The 27,500-nt window shown below is 32.0% G+C and overlaps 1 protein-coding gene across 1 annotated transcript in view; it reads left to right on the forward strand.

Moving 5' to 3' along the window:
* The first annotated feature begins 1,424 nt into the window (after positions 1-1,424).
* The window catches only part of LOC109080900 (A-kinase anchor protein 9-like), a 45,615-nt gene continuing 19,539 nt past the window's right edge, over positions 1,425-27,500 (forward strand). Inside the window, 14 exon segments of the mRNA XM_042753915.1 lie at positions 1,425-1,580; positions 4,110-4,342; positions 5,562-5,681; positions 6,513-6,683; positions 7,881-7,982; positions 9,893-9,922; positions 9,924-10,046; positions 12,831-12,917; positions 16,064-16,500; positions 18,824-19,279; positions 23,023-23,031; positions 23,105-23,228; positions 24,176-24,598; positions 25,290-25,400. Coding sequence (XP_042609849.1) covers positions 1,502-1,580; positions 4,110-4,342; positions 5,562-5,681; positions 6,513-6,683; positions 7,881-7,982; positions 9,893-9,922; positions 9,924-10,046; positions 12,831-12,917; positions 16,064-16,500; positions 18,824-19,279; positions 23,023-23,031; positions 23,105-23,228; positions 24,176-24,598; positions 25,290-25,400 — 2,505 coding nt within the window. The 5' untranslated portion in view covers positions 1,425-1,501.

Raw genomic sequence — 27,500 nt, forward strand, 5'->3', positions numbered from 1 at the left:
TACTTCCAACTTTAGTTATTTATTCAGTAGTTCCCTAGTTAGATCCTATTAAACCATTTTAAATTCTTTTAGTAATTTAAGCTTTATTTTATCTAATTTTTATTTTAGCTTTATGTTCAATCAATGAAAACAGAATTTGTTAATTAGCCTAGGTTTAACCCGAGTATTTCAATAATGAAAACAACTTTTAATAGCCTAGTTTAACAGTAACAACACTGTTAGTTAGTTCCATTTTATTTTTTTTTTTTTTTTTTGTTTGTTTCAGTTAGTTACAAAGGAAAGATTTCTGATTTTGGTTTAAGATGTTTAAGTTTAGAATTTTAGTTAGTTAAGTTAGTTTAGTACTTAATTTCAAGTTTAATTTTGATTGTTGCTTTGTAATATATAGTTTCATTTTACATTTTTATAATTGTATTAATTTTTAATGTTTTTTTTTTTAATAATGTACTTATTTTTACATTTATGATTTTGTAAATTTAAGTTTTATTAAATTTTAAATATATAAAAATCATTTATATAAATTTTGTTTAAAAAAGTGTTTTTTTATTTTTTTTATTTAAGAATCACTTACTTAAACTTTAAATTTTTTATTATTTTATAAAATTTACTGTTTTTTACTTTCATTTTTATTTTAAAATCCTATATTTATTACATTTTTATGATTATATCAATTTTTAATAATATTTGTTTATTTTATTTTATTAAAATATATATATTTATTTATTTTTTTTTTTTTTCAATTAGTGAAAACAACTTTTAATAGTTTTTAGTTTTAGTTAACAATAACATCACTTACATTAAGTACCTGATTTGTTTTTATTTCCGTTCCAAATGCCTGTTAAAATTCAAGTTTGGGTGTCGTTGTGGCATCACTGTAGTGTGAACAGGCCATTCAGATGTGATTCCAGCTGTTTTTTTCAGCTCCAGTGCATGACGTGCCAAACCCCCCGCAGGACAATCTGAAGAGGCTTTAACAGCAAACACACACACTCTCTTACACACACACACACACACACACACACACTCACACGCTCACACCACACAAACAAACACACACACACTCTCACACACACACACACTCTCACACAACACACACACACAAACACACACAACACCACAACACACACTCACACGTACCACACACCGCACACACACCACACACACTCTTTACACACACTCACACACCACACACACGCACTCACCACACACTTACCACACACACTCACACACGTACACACACTAACACACACACACTCTCACACACACACACACACACACACTCACACACGCACGCACGCACACTCTCTTACACACACTTACACACGCACGCACACTTACACACACACTCACACACACACACACACACACGCACTCACACACACACACGCACTCACACACACACACATGCATGCATGCACGCACACACACTCGCGTGTGCAGATGTGGATCGTGTCCGTCTTCATGCGTCACTCGTTTCTGTCTTCTTTCCTCCTGTATTTGCATGATGAATGTGTTGTTTTCACTCGTCTCTTTCCTCAGGACTAGTAGTTGGGCTGCTCTTGACGCAGCACCTGAAGCAGGTGTGTGTGTGTGTGTGTGTGTGTGTGTGTGTGTGTGTGTGTGTTCACAAGCGGCATGGCCGGCATGCTGTGTATCACTGTCTCTGATCGGTCGATCGATTGGAGCTTTGCTTGCTTTCGGCTCCACTGATGGACTAATCTGTGCCTCGTCTGCTTGAGCTCATTAACGTCACACATCACTCTCTATCTGCTGGAAACAAGCGCTAGCATGGGTTAGCATGGGTTAACCGCAGCAGCTGGCAGCTATTGAACAGCCATCTCCACATTAACACACAACATATTGTGTTGTGTTTCACCTGCAATAATAATAATAATATTGATAAAATATAATACTTGTAATAATATATAATAATTAACAATAATCAGAGTTATGATAATTAACTAAAACTATAACATAAACATAAAAACATTATTACTTATTAAATTGTTATTGTTTACAGTTTATTTTATTATCAGTGATGTACTACTATATTTTACTGTTAATATTTCGAATTTGATTTTATAGAATAAAATAAATATTAACTTAAAATATATAAAAAAAAAATTTAGTTGCCAAAGTAACATTTTTTGTTTAGTTTAATAAAATAAAATAAATATTGACTGAAATAAAATATATATGTACAAAAACTTGTTTCATCTACTTCTAATGCAGCATTTATTTATTTATTTTTTTTTTTTTTTTATTATAATAATTATTTGATGTAATATTATATAAAAACAATTCTAATGCAGCAATTTTTAAGTACTAAGATAATAACAACAACAACAATAATAATAATAATAATAATAATAAACCCCAAATAATACTAAAATTAATTAATATAATTAGTAAATCTATATAAAAAAATAAAAATAATGAAAATTGCAAAACGCATAACTTTAACTAAAATTTAATTTGGAACAACATATAAAAATAAAATTCAAATTCAAAATCATAGTAGTATATTGAAAATAAAATATTTATAATAAAATAACAGTGACAATAATATTAATAAATAATATTTTATTTAAAATTTTATTTCTTAAGTTATGGTTTTGTTTTGAAAATAAAATATTTATAAAAATAAAATGTTCAGAATCATAAATACAACAAATTCATAAAACATGTTGTGTTGTTAATGCTAAAAATTGTAATGATAAATATAGTAATGATTTTTCGTGAGGATTTTAAATGTGCCAGTTCCTTATTAAACGTGATTTATCTCATTAAATGTAACTAAACCAGTGTGAACTGTTTGTCCTCCGCTGATGGCTGTTCAATAAGACACAGGTTTCTTTTTCCTTTTCCTTTCGTTTTTGCCTTTGCACTTTAACCCCTCCCCTCCCGTGACATCACGGGCTCCGCCCCTCATCCGCTCCTGCACTGTGGGTTGGTTCGGTGGTTGTTGATGGGATCATGTGATCATGGATCGCACAGGAATGGGAAGGATTGTGGGAAATGGGAAATCTGTCTCGCCCATGTGCCAAATAAATGCAGCCGGATACAAAAGTGGAGAACTGCAGAGAATGTTTACAAAAACCTGTCATGATCATCACAAAATCAAAAGAACAAAACAAGAAATTATATTTAGCTGAAAATTAAGAGCATAATTTTTTTTTTAAATTAAATTAAGAAAATTTAAACCTGGTTTAAATTTTTTTATTGTTATTTTTATAACAATTAAGCAGTGTAATATATTATTATTTTAATACTATTGTAGTATTTCTTAATATTTTGAATCCGCTTTTGTTTTTATATTTTTACATTTTATGTTTTCATATTGTTTGTTTGATTTTAGGGGATGTGCATTATTTTTTTTATTAGTTTTTAACTTTAATTTTTTTCATTTCAGTTGTAGTTTTACTATTTTTAGTATTTTTCTACTTAAACTTATTTTATTTCAGAGTTTTTAAGTTATTTAAGTTTTTTAAGTGAAAGATTTTCCATCTAAGATTTTTAAAATAGTTTTGGTTAACAATAACAAAATAAGGCAAATTTTCTAGCTTTTGTTTTTATATTTTCATTTTTCATTTTTACTTTAGTTAAATTTTTAATAGGTCACTTTTTAAAAGGTTTTTAATGTTTCTATTAAATTTTTTTTTTATTATTATTAAATTTAGTACTTCAGCTTATTATTAACATTTAAGTTTAAGTTTGTCATTAAATATTTAGATTTTATTTCAGTTTTTTTGTTTTTTTTTTTCAGTTAGCGAAAACAACTTTTAATAGTTTAATCTATAAAAACTAAAATTATTTATTTTTTCCTCTAAAAATGTTCAGGTCTGTCAGAATAAGTTTCTTTTGATTTTGTGGTAAATATGATCAGATCATGTTGTTGACAGATTTTATGAGATTCCTTTTATTTTATGTTTATAATGTGCTGAGAACATAATCTCTCTTTGAAGTCGATCTTAAAAAGGCTTAATAATGATAATAATGAAGTAATAATAGTAATTAAGGCATTAAACGAGTCTCTGAAGTTGCTCCAGGTTTTGTCATCCGTCGAAGGCTGTGAGAGTCAGTCCTGACGAGCGTCTGGCTGTCCTCAGATCTGCTGGAGGAGACGGAGAAGCTGATGGCGGAGAAGGTGGAGGTGCAGCGGCAGGCGCAGAAGGAGAGCGGCGAGCTGCAGCAGCAGGTGAAGGAGCTGGAGGCGGAGCTGGAGGAGCAGGTGAGCCGTCTGCAGGAGCTGCAGGAGACGCACAGCACCGAGACGACCGACCTGCGGCAGCAGATACAGGCCTTAGAGAAACAGCTGGAGAAGAACCGCAAGTTCATGGACGTGAGTCACTTCAGCATGCTGCTTCAACCTGCACTTTATTTCTCACAATTAGGACTTTTTTCCTCTGTAATCTGAGTTTATATCTCGCAATTGAATATTTCTTGCAATTCTTTTTTGTTGCGCAATTCTGAATTTTTGCGTAGTTCTCACAATTCTGTTTTTATCAAAGTTCTGACTTTTTCTGGTTTAATAATTCTGACTTTTTTTTGCAAGTTCTTATTTAAATGTCACAATTCTGACTTTTATTCTTTGTAATCTGAGTTTATATCTCACAATTGAATATTTCTGGCAATTCTGAGTTTGTCGTGTGATTCTCACTTTTTTCTCACAATTCTGTTTTTCTCAAAGTTCTGACTTTTTCTTTTAATTTTGATTTTTTTTTCCACATAATTCTGGCTTTTTTTGCGCAATTCTGACTTTTTTTATCTGTAATCTGAGTTTATATCTCGCAATTGAATATTTCTTGTAGTTCTGATTTTGTTGCGCAATTCAGAATTTTCTCGTAATTCTCACAATTCTGATTTTCTCAGAATTTTGACTTCTTTCCTCATAATTCAGGCTTTTTTTTTTCACAATTTGGGCTTTTGTTATTATTTTTTTTCTTTATTTCTGGATTTTTTTTAGGTTTTTATGTTTTGTATTTTAATATTTTTTGTATTTTTCTTTTTTTTCAGTTTTTTTATTTTATTGAGTTATTCTGAATTTTGTTTTAATTCTCACTTTTTCTCACAGTTCTGCTTTTCTCGTAATTGTTACTTTTTTCCTCATAATTCTGTTTTTTTTTTTTTCGCAAATTCTGAGTCATGTCACAATTCTGACTTTTTTCTCGCAATTCAGTTTATATCTCGCAATACGTTATACGTTTATATATTCTCGCAATTCTGAGTTTGTCGCACAATTCTGACTTTTTTTTCTCACAATTCTGTTCTTTCTCAAAGTTCTGAAATTTTCTTGTAATTTTGACTTTTTTCTCCCAATTCTGAGTTTATTGCGCAATTCTGAATTTTCTCGTAATTCTTACATTTTTCCCGCAATTCAGACTTTTTTCTTGCAATTCAATTTTTTTTCGAAAAGTTGACTTTTACTCTCACAATTCTGACTTTTTTTTTTTTTTACTTTTTTTTTACTTTTTTTTTTTCACAATTCTGCTTTTTCCTCATAATTGTTTTTTTCTTTTAATTTTACATTTTTCTCATGTCTCTGTCCCTCGGTCCATCAGGAGCAGGCGGTGGACCGCGAGCACGAGCGAGACGTCTTCCAGCAGGAGATTCACAACCTGGAGCAGCAGCTGAAGAATCCCGCCAAAACACAGACAGGAAGTGACCGGCGGGACAGAGAGGTGCGGCTAGTGTCACTCTCACCTTCTGACTTCAGACAGGCCTGTCTCCTCTGCTGTATAACACATTTGCACTAAAACTTAAACCGTTAAAAAAAACATATAATAAGCGTTAAATAAAATGAAATATTTAAATTATATGATGTCAAGGAAACATTTCTCATTTTCATTGATGTACTAAAATAACCAAAGAAACTAAAATTATGTATATTTTTTTTTTTTTTATGAATTATAAGCTTTATTAGGATTTATGAAGACTAATAAACATGACAAAAACAACAAAATTTCTAATCATGTAAATGATAATGTAAAATCTAAAACTAAAAACTAATTTAAACTAAGAATAAAAAGTATAAAAGTATCTTAAAAATGCATATTATTATGTAATAATTAATGTTATATATGTATCTTAAAAATGCATAAATAATATGTCTTGAAAGAAGTTATTCTGATCATCAAGCCTGCATTTAATTTGATCAAAATACAGAAAAAACAGTATATTGTGATATATTATAGAATTTCCAGTCATTGTTTTAACATGATGATACTGAAATTATCATTTATTTCTGTGATGCAAAGCTAATTTTTAGGATCATGATTATCTGATCCTTTAGAAATTCATTGCTAATATGATGATTCATTATCAAAGTGGAAACAGTTCTGCTGCTTAAGATTTTTTTCCGAACAGTCAAGTGATGCTTTTTTTAGGATACTTTGAGTGAATAAAAAGTAAAACACAGAAAAAAGCAGCTATTGTTTTTACACCACACACATTTTTGGAATAACACACACACACTCTCTGACGTCATCTGTGTGTGTGTGTGTGTGTGTCAGGTGCAGGAGCTGAGCGCGGCGCTGCAGGAGAAGGCAGACTGGTGCAGTGAGCTGCTGTTGAGCTCGGAGCAGCTGCAGAGAGATGTGTGTGAGAGAGACGAGGAGATCGAGACGCTGGGAGCGCGTGTGAGGGAGCTGGAGCACACACGCCAGGTTTTTGCACAGGGTCTAGTTGTGTGGTGTTGTTTTCTGCTGGTGATCTCGCAGAGGCTAACGCTGCTAGCTCCAGTCCGAGATAACACGTCTAAGGTGTGTGTGTGTGTGTGTGTGTGTGTGTGTGCAGTGCTTCAGCATCACGTCTCTGCTTTAATGATCATACTCTGTTTCTGTGTGTGTGGGTTGATGGGCTCGTGGTGATGTGTGAAGGGGTGGTGTGTGTGTGTGGTGTGCAGCTCTGTCTGTGTGTGTGTCCTGTGACGCTGTGTGTGTGTGTGTGTGTGTGAGCTGGGTGTGAGTGTGCAATGTGTGAATGTGTGTATGTGTGTGTGGTGTGTGTGTGTGTGTGTCTATGTGTGTCTGTGTGTGTGTGCAGTGTGGTCTGTGAATGTCTCTGTCTGTGTGTGTGTGTGTGTGTGTGTGTGTGTGTCTGCCTCTGTCTGTGTGTGTGTGTGTGTGTGTGTGTGTGTGTGTGAGATCGAGTGTGAATGTGTGTGTGTGAGTGTGAATGTGTGTGTGTGTGTTGTGTGTGTGTGTGTGTGTGGTGTGTGTGTGTGTCTATGTTGTGTCTGTCTGTTGTGTGTGTGTGTGTGTGTGTCTGTGTGGTGTGTCTGTCTGTGTGTGTTGTATGTGTGTGGTGTGTGTGTGTGGTGTGTCTCTGTCTGTGTTGTGTGTCTGTGTGTTGTGTGTGTGTGTGTGTGTGGTGAGTGTGTGTGGTGTGTAGTGTGAATGTGTGTGTGTGTGGTGTGTGTGTGTGGTGTGTGTGTGGTGTGAGTGTGAATGTGTGTGTGTGTGTGTGTGTGTTGTGTGTGTGTGTGTGTGTCTGTGTGTGTGTGTGTGTGGTGGTGGTGTGTCTCCTGTCTGTGTGTGTGTTGTGTATGTGTGTGTGTGTGTGTGTGTGTGTTTGAGTGTGTATGTGTGGGTGTGTGTGTGAGTGCATGCGTGCGTGTGTATGTGTCCTGTGTGTGTGTGTGTGTCTGTGTGTGTGTGTGTGTGTGTGCATGCGTGCGTGGTGTATGAGTGTATGTGTGGTGTGTGTGTGTCTGGTGTGTGGTGGGTGTGTTGTGTGTCTGTCTGTGGTGTGTGTGTGTGTGTGTGTCTGTGTGTGTGTGTGAGAGTGTGTGTGTGTGTGACTGTGTCTGTGTATGTGTATTGTGATGTGTGTGTTTCACGTGTCTGTGTGTGTTTCACCTGTGTGTGTTGTGTGTGCAGGTTGAGGAGGTCCAGCATGTGTCTGTGGCGAGCAGAGCAGACGTCACGCTGGAAGCACAGCTGCAGACAGAGAGAGAGGCTCTGGACAGGAAGGAGAAAGAGGTACTTCCTGTCACCTTACCTATTCATCTATGAGCACCCATCAGCTCCATGCATTACACAGCAGAACCTGTTTTATGACTCCACATCATGCTCCTCACTCAGAGTAAACTCTTCATGTGTAGAACAGAACCAGATTTTAAAAGCATGGAAACAGTATTTTGGTGTCAGAGAAGAGAGCATCACTACTGTCCTTCATACGTAATACTCAAACCGTCCCATGTGTTACGCTGCTTGCTAATGTCACACATCCGCAAAAAAAAGCCTGAGAAACCTCTTCATTGTGGAGTCGATTCCTGTTTCCATGGTAACAGCGACTATTACGGGTAGTGTAGAACATCACTGTGAAATTTTTTTAAATAGGTTTTGGGCAAAAATCAGTTTCTTGTGGATTTTTTTATTTTTTCTGGATTCTTTTATATTTTTCCTGTTTTAATTTTTCTTTAGTAACATCTGAAAATCTTTAGTAAGCAGAAAGCACACAGTTAACTGAAATCATACAAATTATACAAATCATACAACAAAAAACTATACAAATTAACAAGAATTTAACAAATAATATTTAAAAATTTTCTATGAAATCATTTTTTTCCCCTCAAATTTTTTTTTTCCTGAATTGCATGTTTTTTTTTACAATATTTCTGCATTCTGTTTTAATGGTCAAATTAAAGTTTAGTAATCAAAAAGAAGTAATCATAAATCATGCAACATACAATTTATTAAAAGTTTAATAAAAATTAAATTGTAGGTTTTTAAAAACTAAATCCATTCCATATTTTCCCCCCTAAATTCCATTTTATTCCCACCCCCAATTTATTTTCTAAATTCCATTTTACCCCCCCCCTTTAATTTTTTAATTTTTTTTGGTAGCAATCCGAAAGCATGTCTAATTAACTAAAATTATAAAATTTATACAATTTCACAACAATTTATTAAAAGTAATTTAAAAGCAAATCTTTATTAAATCTGTATTTCTTTGTTTTATTTCCATTTATAACCAAAACGCATATCTAATCAATTAAATTCATTAAAAACTTGACCATATAATAATTTATTACATTTTTGTTTTACAGTAAGAGGGGCCTGAGGGCCTTATGAATCAGAAATGATTTGTTGTCTGTTTCTGGATGTATGAATTAATACGAATGTATAATCAAAAACGGTGGTAATCAAATGAAGGCATAAATCATTCAAAAATGCACATGGGTCCAACACATTTAGATGTCTGCATCAAAATAAATGTACAAAAGTGATTTTGTATCCATAGAAAGCACATTAAATATAAGCAAAGTGTCTACTTTTAAGGTTTTAAATAAGTTTTTGTAGAATAAAATGTCAAAATTTAGTTGAAATAATGTTACATCATCATTAAGTGTAATGCAATACTTATGTAAAAATCCAAACAACATTCTTATTCTGACGTGTACATATTAAAATATATAAAAGAATAAGCTAGCATATTAAATTTGAATGTTTTACATGAATAAAAAAGTCTTACTGACAAATGGTCAAAACCTAGAATAGTGGCTAATTTTAAAAACTAATTAGTATTTGGGGTGAAAGTAATTAGTCTTTTAATGTGTTGTAAATATGCCTGACAATATACACTGAATGACATTTTAGTGCGTCTCTTCTGTAAATCAGGGAAAAATGTATGATATTTATTTTTTGCTCAGAAAAACAAAAACAAAATTGCATTTAAATTAAACAGAAAATGTTTTACTTTTTTTGGGGGGAAAAACAACAGTTTAAAGCAGTATTCCACTTATTGTTTTTTATGCTTAAACCCGTTTTCGTCTTGGACCCACATGTGAAAATAGACTTCTGAAAGTAAAGCATGGAAGCAAACTTGTGATGTTTCTAAACAGATGAAGTAGTGAGCTCTTGTCACAGTGCCCTGTTTGCGTGCGCAGATCGTGAATCTGGAGTGTGTGTTGGAGATGGTTTATTTGGGGGATGGGGTGGAGGAGTGAGGAGGTGAATCAGCTCCACATGCAGCTGGAGATCCAGAGGAAGGAGATCAGCGTCCATCAGCAGGACCTGCAGGATCAGGCCCGGCTCGCTCAGGTCCGCTCGCTCGGTTCTGAAGAGCATTACTGCTGTCTGAGGGCCCGTTCACATCAAGAGCAGTCACTATATTAGCATCTACACCAACAGACGGGGCACGTTCTGATTGTTAGAAGCAGTGTTCATTTAGTTAATGAAGACTGGGACCAAAAATGTTAGTTGAAGCGTTTTTTTCCCATGACTAAGACGAGACGATAAGAAGGTCAGTTAACGATAACTATGACTTTATCAACATGCAATTTCGTTGACGAAATAAGACGAGACTAAAATGTTTTGCGCTCGCTCTCACACTTCAGCTTCTGCGTGTTCTGTGTTTGTGAAGAGCATTACTAGGCCCGTATAAAATCCGTTTTATTTTTCACCAAATTCAGTTTTATTTATTGTTTCAAATTCCATTTTTTCCCCGTTTCAATTTTTCTGGATTTCGTTTGAATTTTCCTGGACTCCTTTTTAATGGTTATTAATATTATTATTAATCAAAAAGCATGTCTAAATAATTTTCTAAATAATGAAACTCATACTATTTTACATCAATTTATTAAAAGGTCAACAAAAATTACATATTTAGGGCCCTATGAAATCCATTTCCATTCAGTTTTATTTTTTTTTTCCAAATTCCATTTGTCTGTGGTTTAATTTTTATGGATTCCCGGTTTTTTTATTTATTTTATTTTATTTTATTTTATTTTATTTTATTTTATTTTATCTTTTTTTCTGGATTTCTTTTTTTTTTTTTTTTTTTTTTTTTTTTTTTTAATGGTTAAATAAAATTTTATTTATCAAAAAGCATGTCTAAATAATTGTCTAAATAATTAATAGTTTATACCATTTCATATCAATTTATTAAAAGGTCAACAAAAATTACATATTTAGGGCCCTATGAAATCCATTTCCATTCAGTTTTTTTCTTCTCCCAAATTCCATTTTGTTCCGTTTTAATCTTTATGGATTCCGTTTTTATTTTATGTATTTATTTATTTATTTATTTATTTATTTATTTATTCTTTTTTTTCTGGATTCCGTTTTTATTTTATTTTATTTTATTTATTTATTTATTTATTTATTTATTTATTTATTTATTCTTTTTTTTAATGGTTGAATTCAATTTTATTTAGCAAAAAGCATGTCTAAATAATTGTCTAAATAATGAAACTTATATTATTTCACATCAATTTATTAAAAGGTCAACAAAAATTACATGTTTAGGGCCCTTAAGAAATGTTTTATTTTTTCGCACCGTGTTTTATTGTCATCAAATTCTGTGTTTTAGCATGTCTTATTATTTAAACGCATACGTAATTTATTCAAACTTATTCTTAAAATAGCTTAATGAAAGTTAAATTTATTTTTCAGTTAAATTTAAAGCATGGAAGAAATGTTGTGTGTTATTCTAGGGTTCATTCTAGTAGTAGTCTGTGTACAATCTACTGAACAACAGTAATATATTTCAGTTACAAATGTCTTCAAGTTAAACCGGACTTTTATTTTGACGGGTCGCCGTGAATACCGTGATATGACGCTAGTTTTACTGAAATTAAACGCTAAAATGCTCGTGAGTGTTATAAGCGCAGTTTTGTCATCCGTCTCTTTAAATGCTCAAGATTCTGATTTCAGCTGGAAAAATTCACTTGTTGTTATCGTTAAAAATTATGATGTGGACTCGTTATTTCTTACAGTTATAGCAACTGTTAAAATGTTTTAGTATATTATAGTTATCTATAGTGTGTGATGTGAACGGGCCTTAATGTTCAGGGTCATTTAGATTTCGGTTAAATGTATGTGTTGATGTGTATTTATTAATGTCTCTTTCAGAGCGAAACCCACTCTTTACTGCAGTCGTCACATTGCACAATATTTTCTTCTTTAGTATTTTTGTCCTGTTTTCCAATACAAATATTTAAACACATATAAATCAAGATAAAAGAGAATAAATATCTGCCTGTGGGGCCAGAAAAATAAAAGATGAAACTAGTTTATTTTATTAATTGCAGTATTAAATTTGTATTTTTTCAAGTTTATTCAGTTTATTTTATTGATTTATTTATTTTTTTGGCCCCTTTGACAGATATTTGGTCTGGTTTTAAGCATAAACACTTCATTTTTGTTAAATAATATGTCTATATACATATATATAAACTTAGTAAGTTAATGCATCTTGATGTAGATATTTGTACTGGAAAAGAAGACAAAAATACAAAGTTTTTTTTTTTTTTTTTTTTTTTTTTTTTTTTTTTTTGTTTTTGTATTGTACATTTTGTATGTTTGTTTTTTTTTTTTTTTAATTTTTTTTTTTTGTGGATTAAGTTTTCATTGAAGTCAACATGAAACGTTTGCAGTTTAAAAAATCAAAAATACAATTTACAAGAAAAAATTACTGGCAACGGGGTCCGAAAAATACTCTTAATTCAGTGGGAAGACAATGCAATGGGAAAGTTGTTTTAAAATAAATTTGCTTAATTTTAAAACAATTTCAGAAAACAAGACTTAATATATTATGTATTTTTCTTTCTAGTGTATGTGTTTTTTTTTTTGAGTATTTTTATATTTGAAAGAGAAAACGACGAGTAAAACAGTAATTTCTGCAGATTATGAAGACAATCGTTGTTCTTTGTAACACGCACAGATGAATCACTCTCACTGAGACTCAGTTTTGAGTTCATGTTGACTTTGAATATGAATCTGAGGGTCAAACCGAGATCTGAGTCCTTGCCGCAGCCAGAATAGCCTCCCAGCAGACAGGACTGTCCTACATTCAGAGTCATGTGATGATGTTTAACTCTTGAAGTCTTGGAGGAGAAGGACAGGCAGATAGCCGTCCTTAACGAGCAGCTCGCTAAGCGTCAGCACACGGGAACAGACCCTGAGTCCGAGGTAAAGTCGTATACATATGTGTGGAAACACGGCGGCTGTCGGCGCGTGACGCACACATATGCATGTAGCAGGAAACCCACGTGTGTGTGTGTGTGTGTGTGTGTGTGTGTTTCGTCTGTCCGGTTTGGTGCATCTGATGTCTTTTGCCGTCTTGTGTTTGCATCTTATTTTTAGCAACAGGGACACAAATGGCAAAACACATCAGCTTGGGTTTAAAGAGTGCAAAGACCTCATAATGAGTTGCATGATAAAGAACGGATGGCATTCTTTAAACTGGATGTATTTGCTGTTATACCGTGCAAACAGGTTCGTCCGTCTTTTGATTGAATGGAAACGCCTGTCTCAGATGCTGTGGAGTCATTGTTTTGATGTGGTTTGGTGTTTGTTCTGCAGTGTGTTTTACTTTAGTCATCTCACACCCTCCTGGTAAAAGGGATAATTCAACCGAAAGGGAAAATTACTCACCCAAAACTCATATTTTGTGTGGAAAGTGAAATGAGATGTTTAGAAAAATGTTCACGCTGCTTTTTTCCATACAGTGGAAGTGAATGGAGACAGACGCTGTCAAAATGACATGAAAGTGCCGTAATATTATAATTAAATAGTCCATTTAACTCATGCTTTAGTGTTATTTTAGTATCATTGATATAAATTTTTTGTGTTGTTTTAGTATTATTTTTATATATTTTTTTTTTATTTTGCTTTAGTGTTATTAAATGTGTCTTTTAGTTTTTTACTTTTTTTAATTTTTTTTTTATTTTATTAGTTTGGTATTTTTTTTTAAATTTATGTCAGTTTTGTATTTTTTTATACATTTTTATGTCCGGTGTAGTGTTTTTATAATTTTTTATTTATATTTTTTATTAATATTTTTGGTTATTTTTGTATTTTCCATTTTAATTTTAGTTACTTTTTTCATTTTTATTAGTTTTTTTTAAATGTCTTTGTAGTTTTTATACGTTTATTTATATTTTTTATTAATATTTTGAGTTTATTTTTGTATTTTCCATTTTAATTTTTATTAGTTATTTTTTTAAATATGTCTGTGTAGTTTTATACATTTTTATTTCAATTTTAGTTTTGCTTATTTTAGTATATCAAGTATTTCCAGCACGTTTAAGCTCTAAAATAAATGTTATTTTTAATTGAATAACAAAATATACTAATTCAAAATGAAAGAATACGTCAAATATACGTCATTATAACCAGTAGATGGCAGTAAAGGAGCACTTATTGGCTTATTAGTCATTCATTTCCACGTTTTGCCTTGTATTTTGAAATTATAAAATCGCTATTATAAAATGTCAAGTCATCAAGAAATCAAAGTTTTGCACTTTTTACATTTACATTTAGTCATTTAGCAGACATTTTTATCCAAAGCGACTTACAGATGAGGACTGTTACAATTGTTACAAATGTTTTTATATATGAAGTAAGAAAAGTCACAAAATGTCTTGGAAGAAATAAAAGCAAACTTTTCTTGTATGAAGTATGGAGAGTGTTAATTTTTTTTTTGATAAAAAATGATTGATTTTTAGAGGTTGTTGTTTTTTATAATAGTTAATTTTTTAATCTGAGAGATGTACATTTAATTTAAGTGTGAGGCCGGTTTATTTATGAGAGTTATTTTTGATTTTTGTAAAAGTCATTCTTTTTGATGATGACAGAATATTTATAGTTTTGCATAAAATATTCCTTGAGGAATTTATTGCAACACTGATGTATCTGAGTCAGAGGTGTTTTCACGGCTAGATGAAAATGTCTCAAATCGCTAAATCTTACGGTCTTTTGTGACGAGTGAATGCTGTTCAGATTATCTGTGATTTTGACCAAAACCTAACATTCATTCAGTTTTGTAAAAGAATGCATCGTCGAAAATAAACATTTTGTCATCAATTGATCACTCATGCTCATGTTGTTCCAACCTTTTTTTAATGAAATGCACAGAATGTCTGGTAGCTCTGTTTGTTCATGTTCTGTTTTTCATGCGACGAAAGTGTGTAGTGTTTTATACTGCTGATACCATAATAATTCATATGACTCGTGCTCTGTATTCCTCCTGAAGTCCTGATCAGTTATTCATTTATTCTTAGGAATGGAATATAAATATATATGGAATATTTAATTAGTGATGCACTGATATTTCAGCATCCAAAAAAATAATAAAAAATTGTGCGTATTTTTCTTCAATGTTTGAATTTGAACAGTAAGCCTCTGTTGTGCAGTACTTTGTTTGCCAAAAAAAATAAAAGGCAATTGTTAAATTTTCATGAGATTACATTTTAAAGGGTTAATTAAATTGTTCAAAATTTCTAAAAAAAAAAAAAAAAAAATTATATATTATTTATATATATATATATATGAATAAATAAAAAAACACTTCATGGGGTAATTTAATATAATTTTTAAAACTTTAATAAAAAATTAATAAATTATTAAATTTGTAAAGATTAAATTTAATTTATTAGACATGGTTTTTTTGATTATTCAAATGTTATTAAATCATTAAAAATTTTATTAAGATGTAAAAAGAATTTGGGATAAATAAACTCTAATTTGAGGGAAAACATTAAAATTGTCATTAAAATAAAATTTAAAATAAAAAGAATTTTGGCGATAACAGAATCTCATTTGGGAAAAATTAAAATGTCATAAAAAAAAAAAATAAAACAGAATTTTGGGGAAAAAAGGAAAAATTAGTTAAAAAAATAAATAAAATATATATATATATATATATATATATATATATATAAAAAAAAAATCAATAGGGCTCTTAAAAAAAAATTTCTAAAATTTTTTAATAAAATGTTAAATTTGTAGGTTTCATGAATTAAATTTTGTTTTTTTTTTGATTGCTAAAATTTAATTTAACCATTAAAAAGGAATCCAGGAAAAAATAAATTGGAAGGCTTTCATTTCAGTTTCATCACTGCATTTAACATCACTTTTTGGTTTTGTTTTTGAATCTTGGTAGTAAAAAGTGCCATCAGCTTCAATTGCATGTGAATCAGCAGCTCAGACATTTGACAAAATATCTTCTTTATCAGATAATACTGGGTTTGAACAACATTTGGGTGAACGGTTTAAGATTGAACCCAAAGGCACTGAAAGGTGAATGTTCTCTGAGCTGGTCTGTTGGTCTGCAGGCGCTGGAGGAGAAGGACGAGGTTCTGCGTGAGCTGGAGGCGCAGGTGGAGTGTCTGCGGAGCGAGCAGGAGCGTCTGAAGAGGAACAGCGAGGAGGAGGTGGAGCAGCTCAACGCCGTCATCGAGAAGCTCCAGCAGGAGCTGTCTCTCATCGAGCACAAGCAGCTTCAGGACGAGAGCGACGAGATGAAGCAGAGGATGGACGAGGTGACGACGGAGCTGGACACGCTGAAGTCTGCCCACCGCTCGCTGCAGAGCCGATACGAGCGTCTGCAGGGGGAGACGCTGGCGGAGCTGGAGGAGGCTCTGCGGGAGAAGACCGCTGCGTTTGTGGTGGTCCAGGCCCAGGTGCAGGCGCTGGAGGAGAGCGCAGGGTCACAGGTCATGAGCTTGAGTCGCCGCGTGGAGGAGAAGGACTCGGAGCTGCGCACCTGCAGGTCAGGTTTCTTCTCGTTAAACAAAACTAGGACGGAAAATATTCCTTGACGAGCTTTTTATGACTGAGATGAAAACACAGACATCATTAAACTGTATTTTCTTCAACTTGAAAGAGGAGAAAAAAATCAAAACCTGCATGAGTTTGCATGCTTGGGGTTGCCAGATATCAGTTTAAATCCCCCATATAGTGGTAATTTTAACAAAAACAATGGTGAAAAATATTAGTTGACAACCTTTTTTATGCCTAAAGTGAGACAAAAACAGTGGTAATTTTAAAAAAATCAATGGTTTAAACACTAACTCTGACTATATCATTAAAAAAAAAAAAAAAAAATAAAATATCACTGACGACTGAAATAAAAAAAAAAAAAAAAAAAAAAAAAAAAAAAAAAAAAAAAAAAAAAAAAAAAAAACAAAAAAAAAAAATTACAATATCACTGACGACTGATAAAACTCTATATCTAAAATTTGTCTGTATTTTCTTCAACGTAAAAGCGGAGAAAAAAAGCATGAGTGGTGTTGGAGTTTGTCAAGAGTTTAAATCCCCCTTCTAATGATGAGTTTGTTAATGTAAACTACGGTGAAAATATTCATTGATGACCTTTTTTATGACAGAAATGAGACAAAAACAAGGCGACAGACATAATTAAAGACTAACTATGATTATATCAACATGCAATGTCATTGACAAAAAAAGATGTGACTAAAATGTAGTTTAAAAAATAAAAACTCAACATCCAAAATTTCTCCATATTTTCTTCAATAAAATAGTGGAGAAAAAAAATCCAGACCTGCAAGAGTTTGCATGTTTAGGGTTGCCAGATGTCAGTTTAAATCCCCCTATCTAGGGAATTAATATTGTTTACAAAAACAATCACAAAATATATTAGTTGACAAATCTTTTTTTATGACTAAAATGAGGCGACAGACATCATTAAACACTAACTCTGACTATATCAACATGTAGTATAACTGACGACTGATAAAACTCTCTGTATCCAAAATTTCTCTGTATTTTATTTAACATTAAAGAGGAGAAAATATCCAGACCTCCACGAGTTTTCATGCGTGGGGTTGTGAGATTTCAAAAGTTTAAATCCCCCTGTCTAGTGTTAATATTGTTAACAAAAACTGATGAAAAATATTAGTTGGTGACCTTTTTTCCAGACTAAGATAAGACGAGATGACACTGACATCATTAAACGCTAACTGTGATTATCTCAACATGGAGTATCGTTGGTGAAAAAGAAAAAACTCTATATCCAAAGATTCTCAACATTTTCTTCAGCAAAAAAATAAAAGAAATCTAGATCATTGTGAGTTTTCATGGTTGGGTGTTTGGAGGTTGTTAAGTGTTTATTGTATTTATTTTTTATTTTGTTAATAATAAAAAATATTATTTAATGACAAGACGAGACAAAAAAACGACATGACATCAACATCATTAAACACTAAACGTGACTGTCAAAATGTAATCTTTATGATGATCAAATGTAGTTTAAAAAAAACTAAACGCCCTATATCCAAAAAAAAAATATATATACACCTCCACGAGTTTTCATGCGTGCGGTTGTGAGATTTCAAGGGTGTACTTAGTGTTATTTTTGTTAACAAAAAATGACCAAAAGTATTTGGTGACGAGCTTTTTTCTTCAGAGATGATACCGAGATCATTAAACACTAACTATTATTATATCAAGATGCGATATCATTGACGGTAAAAAGACGTGACTAAAATCTAGTAAAAAACAAAAAAACAAACGTATATCTAAAATTTCTCTTTATATTCATCACCAAAAAGTAGAAAAAATATAGACCTCCTTAAGTTTTTTATTGGGATTGTTGTTTTGTGGTTTTAAGGTTTTTTGATCTTTTTATTTTAGTATTAATTTGGTTGAAGAAAACAATGACCAAAATATTCTGTGATGACTTTTTTTCAACATGCAATTTCATTGACGAAAAAGTAAAATGTAGTTTTTTTTTTTTGTTTTTTTTTTTTTAAACTCTCTATATTAAAAAATACTCTATATTTTTTTCAACAAAAAAGGGGGAGAAAAATGTAGGCATCTATATTTTCAATAACACTAAATATTTAGAAGATTATAATAGTGGTAGGTAATTTCTTGTTTTCTTTTGGCTTAAATTAATTGGTTTTCAGTTTTATGTAGCAGGACTAAAATGTTATAATTGACTACAGCTAGACTAAAATTCCCAGACTAAAACTTGACTAAACCACAAACAGGACAGGATGACCAAAAAAGGACATTTGACACAGGACTGAAACTGAATTACAAAACCGCTGACAGAATTCACACTGATGCAGGTTGAAGGTGGAACAAGCGCAAACGGACGCCGACGCTCTTCACGCTAAAGTGGCTCAGCTGGAGGAGAAACTCAGGGAGAAGGTGGCCGCCGTCCTGGTCAGCCAAGCACAACTGGGAGCCGTCCAGACGCAAACCAAAGAGCTCCGCGCAGAAGAAGCCATGGGCCCCAGCGCGCAGCTGCAGTCGGAGGGCCTCACGGCGCAGGCAGCCTCCGCGGGGAAGACGAGTCTGCTGACGGAGAAGCTGAAGGAGCTGGAGGAGGGTCTGAGCGGGATGCAGAAGGACCAGGAGCTGCAGAAGCAGCTGTTGAGCAGCTCTGAGGAGGAGGTGATGGAGTACGAGAGGAGGTTAGCCCTGATGATCGACCTACTGAACCAAATGAGACCCAAACCAACCCATCCCAGACCGCTGCCGCCCGCTGAGGTGCGTCACTGCTGTATAAACAAGGACACAAAGTGATTTTAGCAGTAAAAATGTGATTGCAGTTTGCTGGGTTTGTTTGTAGGGCTGCACAATCATGCAATAAATATTGTGTTTATATATCAATATGATTAGTGGTCATCCGATATATTTTCATGACCGATATTATCGGCCGATATTTATAATTTTTTTTTGTTATCAGCATCAGCCGATAAGTTTTTCTATTTGTCCAATAAGTGATGGGACTTTTATTTTGACAGCGCTCATTAGTTTACTTTCTTTAGTTTAGTTTATTATACTTTAGTTTTTGTTTTGTTTTTCTGTTTTGTATTTTAATTAAAAGGAAAATGCTGTAACATTTTTCTTGTATTGTTTGTATTTATTTGGAAAAAATACTATAATATGATTACGGAAGCAAGAAGTTCATATCTATATCAGAAATTATGAATGTGTTACTTACTATTTTTAAATCAAATAATAATTTAATTTTAAACATTTATTTATTTGTTTAATTAAATCACAGCCTTTTTGATTTTATACTATATATATAGTATAATATAAGCCATATTAGGTTTTATTTCAATTAATCGTGCAGTCCTTCTAATAACTCACTTTAGTGTTTGAGATCATCTCTGAAGAGTCTCTATAGTGCAGTGTGTGTATATATATATAGTATAGTCTTTCACACTCTGTCCATCTGCTGTATTGTGCTGTGTGTGTTTATTTGTTTATACGGTGGTTTGCAGGAGGTCAAAGGTCAAGCTGCGTCCACTAAAGAGGAGCTGAACTGCTACAGAGAAGAGCCACAAGCTTCAGGAGGAGATCGATGTACAAACACCACGTCCTGCAGAATCGATTTCACAAAATTTCCAAATTTGTGCAAAATTTTTTTTTAATAATTATAATAGTTAATTTACTATATTATTGTATTAGGGATATTTCAGTTGGAGGAGATCGAGGTACTTTTCTTTGAGACCATAATTTTTGTCATTTATTTTAGCGGCGAAATGCCGAATTATGCAGGATCGCAAAAAAAATGCGAAATGTGATTTTACGTTGGATTCCACAATCGATTTTCAATTTTAAAATGTATTTTAGTACTTAAAATAAATGAAAATTTGAAATTTTGTCTGGGGGGCAACTAACTGAAATAAAAAGTAAAGTTTATGTTTATGTTTTTATTTCAGTAAGTCTTATAATAAATTTTAAGTAACGAGCATGTTTTTTACATTATTTTAGTTTTTAGTTGACTTAAAAAAAAAAAAAAGAAAAAAAAAAAAAAAAAGTGGTTTGTAGGCCTGCACAATTTTTCTTTTTTTTATTTATTAGCTTTATTACCAAAATATTAAAATAAGAAAATATTATAATTATGGTGTTTCACTGTAGAAAAAAAATATTTAGGGAAAAATTAATTCTAATAAATTGTTTTTTTTTATTATTATTATTATTATTTTAGTTTTAGTCAACTTTAATAACTGTGGTTTGTAGGGCTGCAGAATTTAGCCAAAATAAAAAATCACTATGATTATAAAATCTTTTTTATTATCATTATTATTATTACTAAATAAAAAATAATATAATAGTGCTGCACAATTTGGCCAAAAATTGTGTGATTATATATTGATTTGATGATAAAACAATAATATAGTAATTTTATTATTTGATATATTATTGTTGCTAAATAAAAAATATTTAACAATATTACTAATGCATTATTTCACCATAAAATAAAAAATTTTTTTTTTGATGATTAAACAATAATATAAGAAAATAATTTGTAAATTTTTTTCTTTCTAGTAACAAATGTATTTTTTATGGTTTTAGATGTAGTTCAAATCCTTTAGGAACAGATGATGTGTTTTAAACAGTGTGTTGCTGATCATTTTATCAGATGAAGGAGAGCAGGATCTCACAGCTCCAAGTAGAGAATGAACCCGCTGCAGGTCACGGCACACATGACACGCGTGAAGACGACGCTGCCGAGACGGCTGAACTTCTCCAGGAGCTGCAGGAGGTCAGAGGTCAAGTGAGCAGCACACAGCAGGAGCTGGAGAGCTGCAGGGATCAGAGCGTCAGGCTGCAGGAGCTGCTGCAGGTGTCCAGTGTTTACAGCTTTACTGCTGGTTAATCCTGATTAAAACCACAATCACCATATTATCAAATTGCAAAGGCAGTTTAATTAAGTAAATGTGTGCGGTTTTCCATCCAAAATAAAAGTGTGTTTACATAATATACACACTGCCATTCAAAGATTTGGGATCAGTAAGACTTGTAATGTTTTTAAATAAGTCTCTTCTGCTCATTAAGGCTGCATTTATTTGATCAAAAATACAGAAAAAAACAGTAATCTTGCAAAATGTTATTAGAATATAAAATAATGGTTTCTATTTTAATATCCTTTAAAATATAATTTATTTCTGTGATGCGAAGCTGAATTTCCATCATCATTACTCAGTATAAAGTGTCTTCAGAAATAATTCTAATATGATGATTTATTATTAGAATTATCAACATTTGTGCTGACAAATATGTTTTTTTGGAAAATGTGATACTTTTTTCAGGATTCTTTGATAAATAAAAAGTTGAAAAGAACAGCATTTATTCAAAATCTAAATCTTTTCTAACAATATAAATCTTTGCTATCACTTCTTAACAATTTAACACATCCTTGCTGAATAAAAGTTTTAATTTCTTTCAAAAAACAGTTTCAGCACTGATAATAAATCATCATATTAGAATGATTTCTGAAGATCATGTGACACTGAAGACTGGAGTAATGATGCTGAAAATACAGCTGCACATCACAGAAATACATTACAGATTAATGTATATTAAAATAGATAAACGTTATTTTACATCATAATAATATTTCACAATATTAAATTTTTTCTGTATTTCTGATCAAATAAACGCAGCCTTGATGAACAGACAAAACTCTAAAACTGTAAAAAACATTAAAAATTATTGTGATCCCAAACTTTTGACCGCTTGTGTGTGTGTGTGTGTGTGTGTGTGTGTGTGTGTGTGTGTGTGGGTGTATTTATATATTTATATATATATACACCGTACACATGCATATTATGTAAACACGTTTTATTTTGAATGCCATTAATCAATTTGACAGCATTATTTATTATATAATTTTTAGAATATTAATAATAATAAGTATTTTTATATATCAATATTGACATTTAATTAAAATATTTAGGGAAAATACAAACAAGCACAGGAAAGGTGATTTGTTTTATTTTAATTTTTTTTTTTTACTAAAATCTCATTTTTAAATCGCAAAAGCAAATTTTATCAGTGAAGCTTTTTTATAAATAGTTTAAACTTTTATATTTACTATTTCCATTTTAATTGTATTTTTTTAGAATTGTGTGGTTTTTGTCATGTTTATTTAATTATTTTGTGTGTGTGTGTGTGTGTGTGCATGTATTAATTTGTATTTAAATTTTAGTACATCACAAAATTTAGATTTGTTGAATGTTGCCTTAACCGAAATCAAAATAAGTAATCTTTAAAAAATGTTTTTTTTTTTTTTTTTTTTTTTTTTTTTTTTTATGGAAAGGGATTTTTTTTTATTGTTTTAGTTTTAATTACTATAAGAAATTATTTCAGTAATAATTAATAATAAATGCAATAGTTATGTCATCAGAAAAATTGCAATTAGATTTCTGTCCCTAAACGGTGCAGCGCTCGTCTGGATTCTGGGCTCATTGTTGATGTTGTTTGTGTTCAGGAGAGAGAGATGAGCATCGCTCTGCTGAAGGACCAGCTGCACAGGGTGAGTCTCCGCACGCTCTGATGGGATGCTCGCGTTGACCTTTGACCTTTAACCTGTGCTGGTTTCTCTGCAGGCCTCACAGGAGGGCGATCGGTCCACGGGCGGAGCTGCAGGAGGTCAAAGGTGAAGCGGCCGCCACCAAAGAGGAGCTGAACAGCTTCCGGGAGCGCAGCCTCAAACTGCAGGAGGACATCGAGGTACTTCTGTCTGCTTCCCCACAAGAGATTCATGGGATTGTTTTGGAGAGTTGCCTTATATGTTACAGACAAGTGTGAAATTAAAAGATCTACTGAGCAACGTTAATCTTATATTTTAGTTCTACAAGTGTGTTTTTGATTATATTTTAGTTCTACAAGTGTGTTTTTGTAATGGTTTTATTAATTTTTTAACATTTCATTTTGATAGTTTTTATTTTTAATAATAGTTTTATCCTACATTCTTAATATTTTATAAATAAATAAGTGTTTTATTTTGTTTTATTTTAACAATTTAAATTGTACATTCTCATGATTTAATTTTTTAGTGTTTTATTTTGATTGTTGTGTCTTAAAATTATTTATTCATTTTAATTAGCTTTTTAGGATTTCATTCATTTTAGCATGCAAAGCTTAAAAACATTTACTTGTTTTAATTTTACAGTTTTATTGTTGTATTAATTTTTATTAAGTGTTTTCTTTCAATATGTTTTTAATTAAATTTTTTTTTTTTTTACATTTTACATTGATTTAATTAAGTATTAAGGATTTTATTTCAGTTTGTTTTTATTTAAAATTTTTATGATTTAATAAATTTTAGTATGTTTTGATTGTTTTTATTTTTAAATTATTTGTTTTAATTTTATATATTTTTTATTTATTTAATTCATTTTAGTAGGTTTTGTTTTGATTGTTTTTATTTTTAAATTATTTGTTTTAATTTTATATATTTTTTATTTATTTAATTCATTTTAGTAGGTTTTGTTTTGATGTTTTTTATTTTTAAATGATTTATTCTTATTTCTTTTGCATGTTCTTGTTCTTGTTCTTGCATGTTTGATGTTCTTGGATATTTTTATAAAACATTAGGGACGGACGGTCTATTTTCTTGCATGTATCTGCACACACAGTAGACAGAAATCAAGTGTGTTATGTTATGTGTGTCTCAGGTCAGAGACGCGTCCATCGCTGAGCTGAAGGACAGAGTTCAGGAGCTCCAGACTGCTTTGGCCAAATCCAGCGAGGAGCTGCTACAACAGACACCGTCCCAGCCTAAAGAAAAAGGAGACAACAGAGAGCATCATGGGATGGACAAAAGCGCCCACTTTTGTGCAGTTCCTCGCACGAACTCCACAGAGCAGTCGGAGAGCTCCTCGTCTGTGAGCGGGACCCGAGTGGATGCGTGTGTGCAGACGGATCCGTCCGGAGAAGAGGAGCTGGAGGAGATGATGCTGGGATACGAGGAGAAGATCGCACAGATGCAGGAGCTGCACGCGGCTGAGATCATGGACATGGAGGCCAGACACATCTCTGAGAGCGAGAGCCTGAAGAGAGAGAGCCAGCAGCTGAGAGACAAGCTCAGGACCGCACAGGTCAGACACAGATTTCTAGTTTTTAATTTTTAATTATTGTATTTTTAATGGTTTATTGAATTTGTATTTTATATTATTATTATTATTATTTATTATTATTAATTTATCCATTCACTATAGGGAAATACAAACATTATCAATTTATCATATTTAAATAATCACACAAAAATATATTATTATATACATTAAAGTACTGAATCACTTGAAACAAAAGGAATATATTTTTAACATTTGACATAGATGAGTTATTTTATATGATATTTTTATTAATAATTTAAATTCATTTTTAATTTTATATTTATATTTTATTTTTATTTTTAATTTTAATTTGAATTAAGATTTAAATTAAAAAAAATATTTTATTTTAATGTCTATATAGTTTTTTTTTTTTAGTTCATCAAGTTAAACTACTTGAAAATGAGAAATGTTCCATTTACTGTAGTTTTTATTAATAATTTAAATTTGTTTTACATTTTTATATTGTCTGTTTTCATGTTAATTTAAGTTAATGTTTTGTGTTTTTGTCTTTTTTATTATTATTGTTTAATATATCTATATAGTTTTTATAAATTTTTACTTCAGTTTTAGTTTTTATGAATAAAAAGAGTCGATTCTCCTTTAAAATAAAACAAATGTGTGTAAATGTATTGTGGATGGTTTGTAATATCCGATGGTGATTTTTCCTTGTCAGGGTCCGGCTGTGAGATCCGAGCGGTCAGCCATCTCTCCGTTTAAAGACGGATACACCAGTGGTGAGAGATTTATCATTACTACAACTATACATATTCATGTTCTGTTCTGGGTTATAAACACCAGTGTTTAAAAATTTAGGGTTAGTAAAAAAAAAAAATATTTTTTGCTCTTCTGTTCACCAAAGCTGCATTTATTTGATGACAAATACAGTAATTTTTTTAAATATTATTGCGATTTAGAACAGCTGTTTTTTATGTGAATGTGTTAAACAAAAAAAAAAGTCTGAATTGTGCAACAAACTCAGAATTGCGAGAAAAAACTGAATTGCAAGAAATATTCAATTGTGAGATATACACGCAGCAGATTCAGAGAAGAAAAAAACGGAATTTGCAGAAAATATTCAAATTGGGAGAATAAAGGTCAGACATTGATGAAAAAAAGTCAAAGAATTGCGGAAAAGTCAGAATTTCGGGAAAAAAAACTGAATTGCAGAAAGAAAAAAACTTCAGAGAAAACAGAATGCCAGCCTGAGGAAATTGCAAAGAGAAAATTCAGAATTGTGGGAAAATGTCCAGACAGAAAACTCAGAATTTGCGAGAAACAAAAACTGAATTGCAAGAATATGCAATTGAGATATAAACAACTCATAATTCAGAGAAAAAAACTGCAGGAATTGCCAGCACAAAATCAGAATTATGGGAGAATAATCTCACTGACGAATTTGTCAGAATGTGAGAAAAAAAGAACAAAAAATTGTGAATATAAAAATTTACAATTGTGAGATATAAAACATCATATTCAGAGAAAAAATCCGTGTCAGAATTGCGAAGAAGCAAAAAAAAGTTGTATTTTATGAGAAAAAATCAGTTGCGAGAAAAAGTCAACTTTGAGATAAAACAGAATTGCGATGAAAAAAAGTCTGAATTGTGGGGAAAAAATACAGAATTACGAGAAAATTCAGAATTCAGCAAAAACTCAGAATTGTGAGAAAAAAAAATAATTGCGAGAAATATTAAATTGCGAGATATAAACTCAGTTTGAGTTGTGGTTAAGAATTCAGCAAAAACTCAGAATTGTGAGAAAAAAAAATACATGGCGTCCAAATCATGACTCCAGTCTTCAGTGTCACATGATCTCAGAAATCATTCTAATCTGATGATCTGCTGCTCAAGAAACATTTCTGATTATCATCAATGTTGAACACAGTTGTGCTGCACAATATTTTTGTGGAAACTGTGATGAATTTTATTTTTCAGGATTCACAGATGAATAGAAAGTTCAAAAGAATAGCATTTATATGAAATAAAAATCTTTTGTAACTTTATAAATGTCTTTACTGTCACTTTTGATCAATTTAATGCTTCCTTAATGAATACAAGTATTAATTTCTCATGGTGACACACACACACACACACACACACACACACACACACACCCGTCACACACACACACACACACACACACACACACACACACAGTGAAAAAAAAAAAAAAAACACACACACACACACACACAGGTGAACACACACACACACACAGGTGAACACACACACACACACACACACACACACACACACACAAACAGTGTGAACACACACACACACACACACACACACACACACACACACACACACACACAACAGACACACACACAGACACACACAAACAGTGTGAACACACACACACCACACACACACAGTTTGAACACACACACAGACACACACAACATTGTGAACACACACACACACCCAGGTGTGTGACACACACACACACACACACACAGTGTGAACACACACACACACACAACAGTGTGACACACACACACACACACACGTGACCACACACACCACACACACACACACACACACATGTGAACACACACGCACACACACACACATGTGAACACACACACACACACACACACACACAGACACACACACAGGTGAACACACACACACACAGACACACAGACAAGAGTGTGAACACACACACACACACACACACACAGTGTGAACAACACACACACACACACACACACAACACACACACACACACTCAACAGTGTGAACACACACACACACACACACACACACACACACATTTGGACACACACACACACACACACAGACACAACACAGCACACAAACATTCACAAACACACAACAGTGTTTCACACACAACACAGACATGCTAACAACACAACCACACA

This window comes from Cyprinus carpio, unplaced genomic scaffold, assembly GCF_018340385.1.
Source record: "Cyprinus carpio isolate SPL01 unplaced genomic scaffold, ASM1834038v1 S000000417, whole genome shotgun sequence".
Classification (NCBI taxonomy): Eukaryota; Metazoa; Chordata; class Actinopteri; order Cypriniformes; family Cyprinidae; genus Cyprinus; species Cyprinus carpio.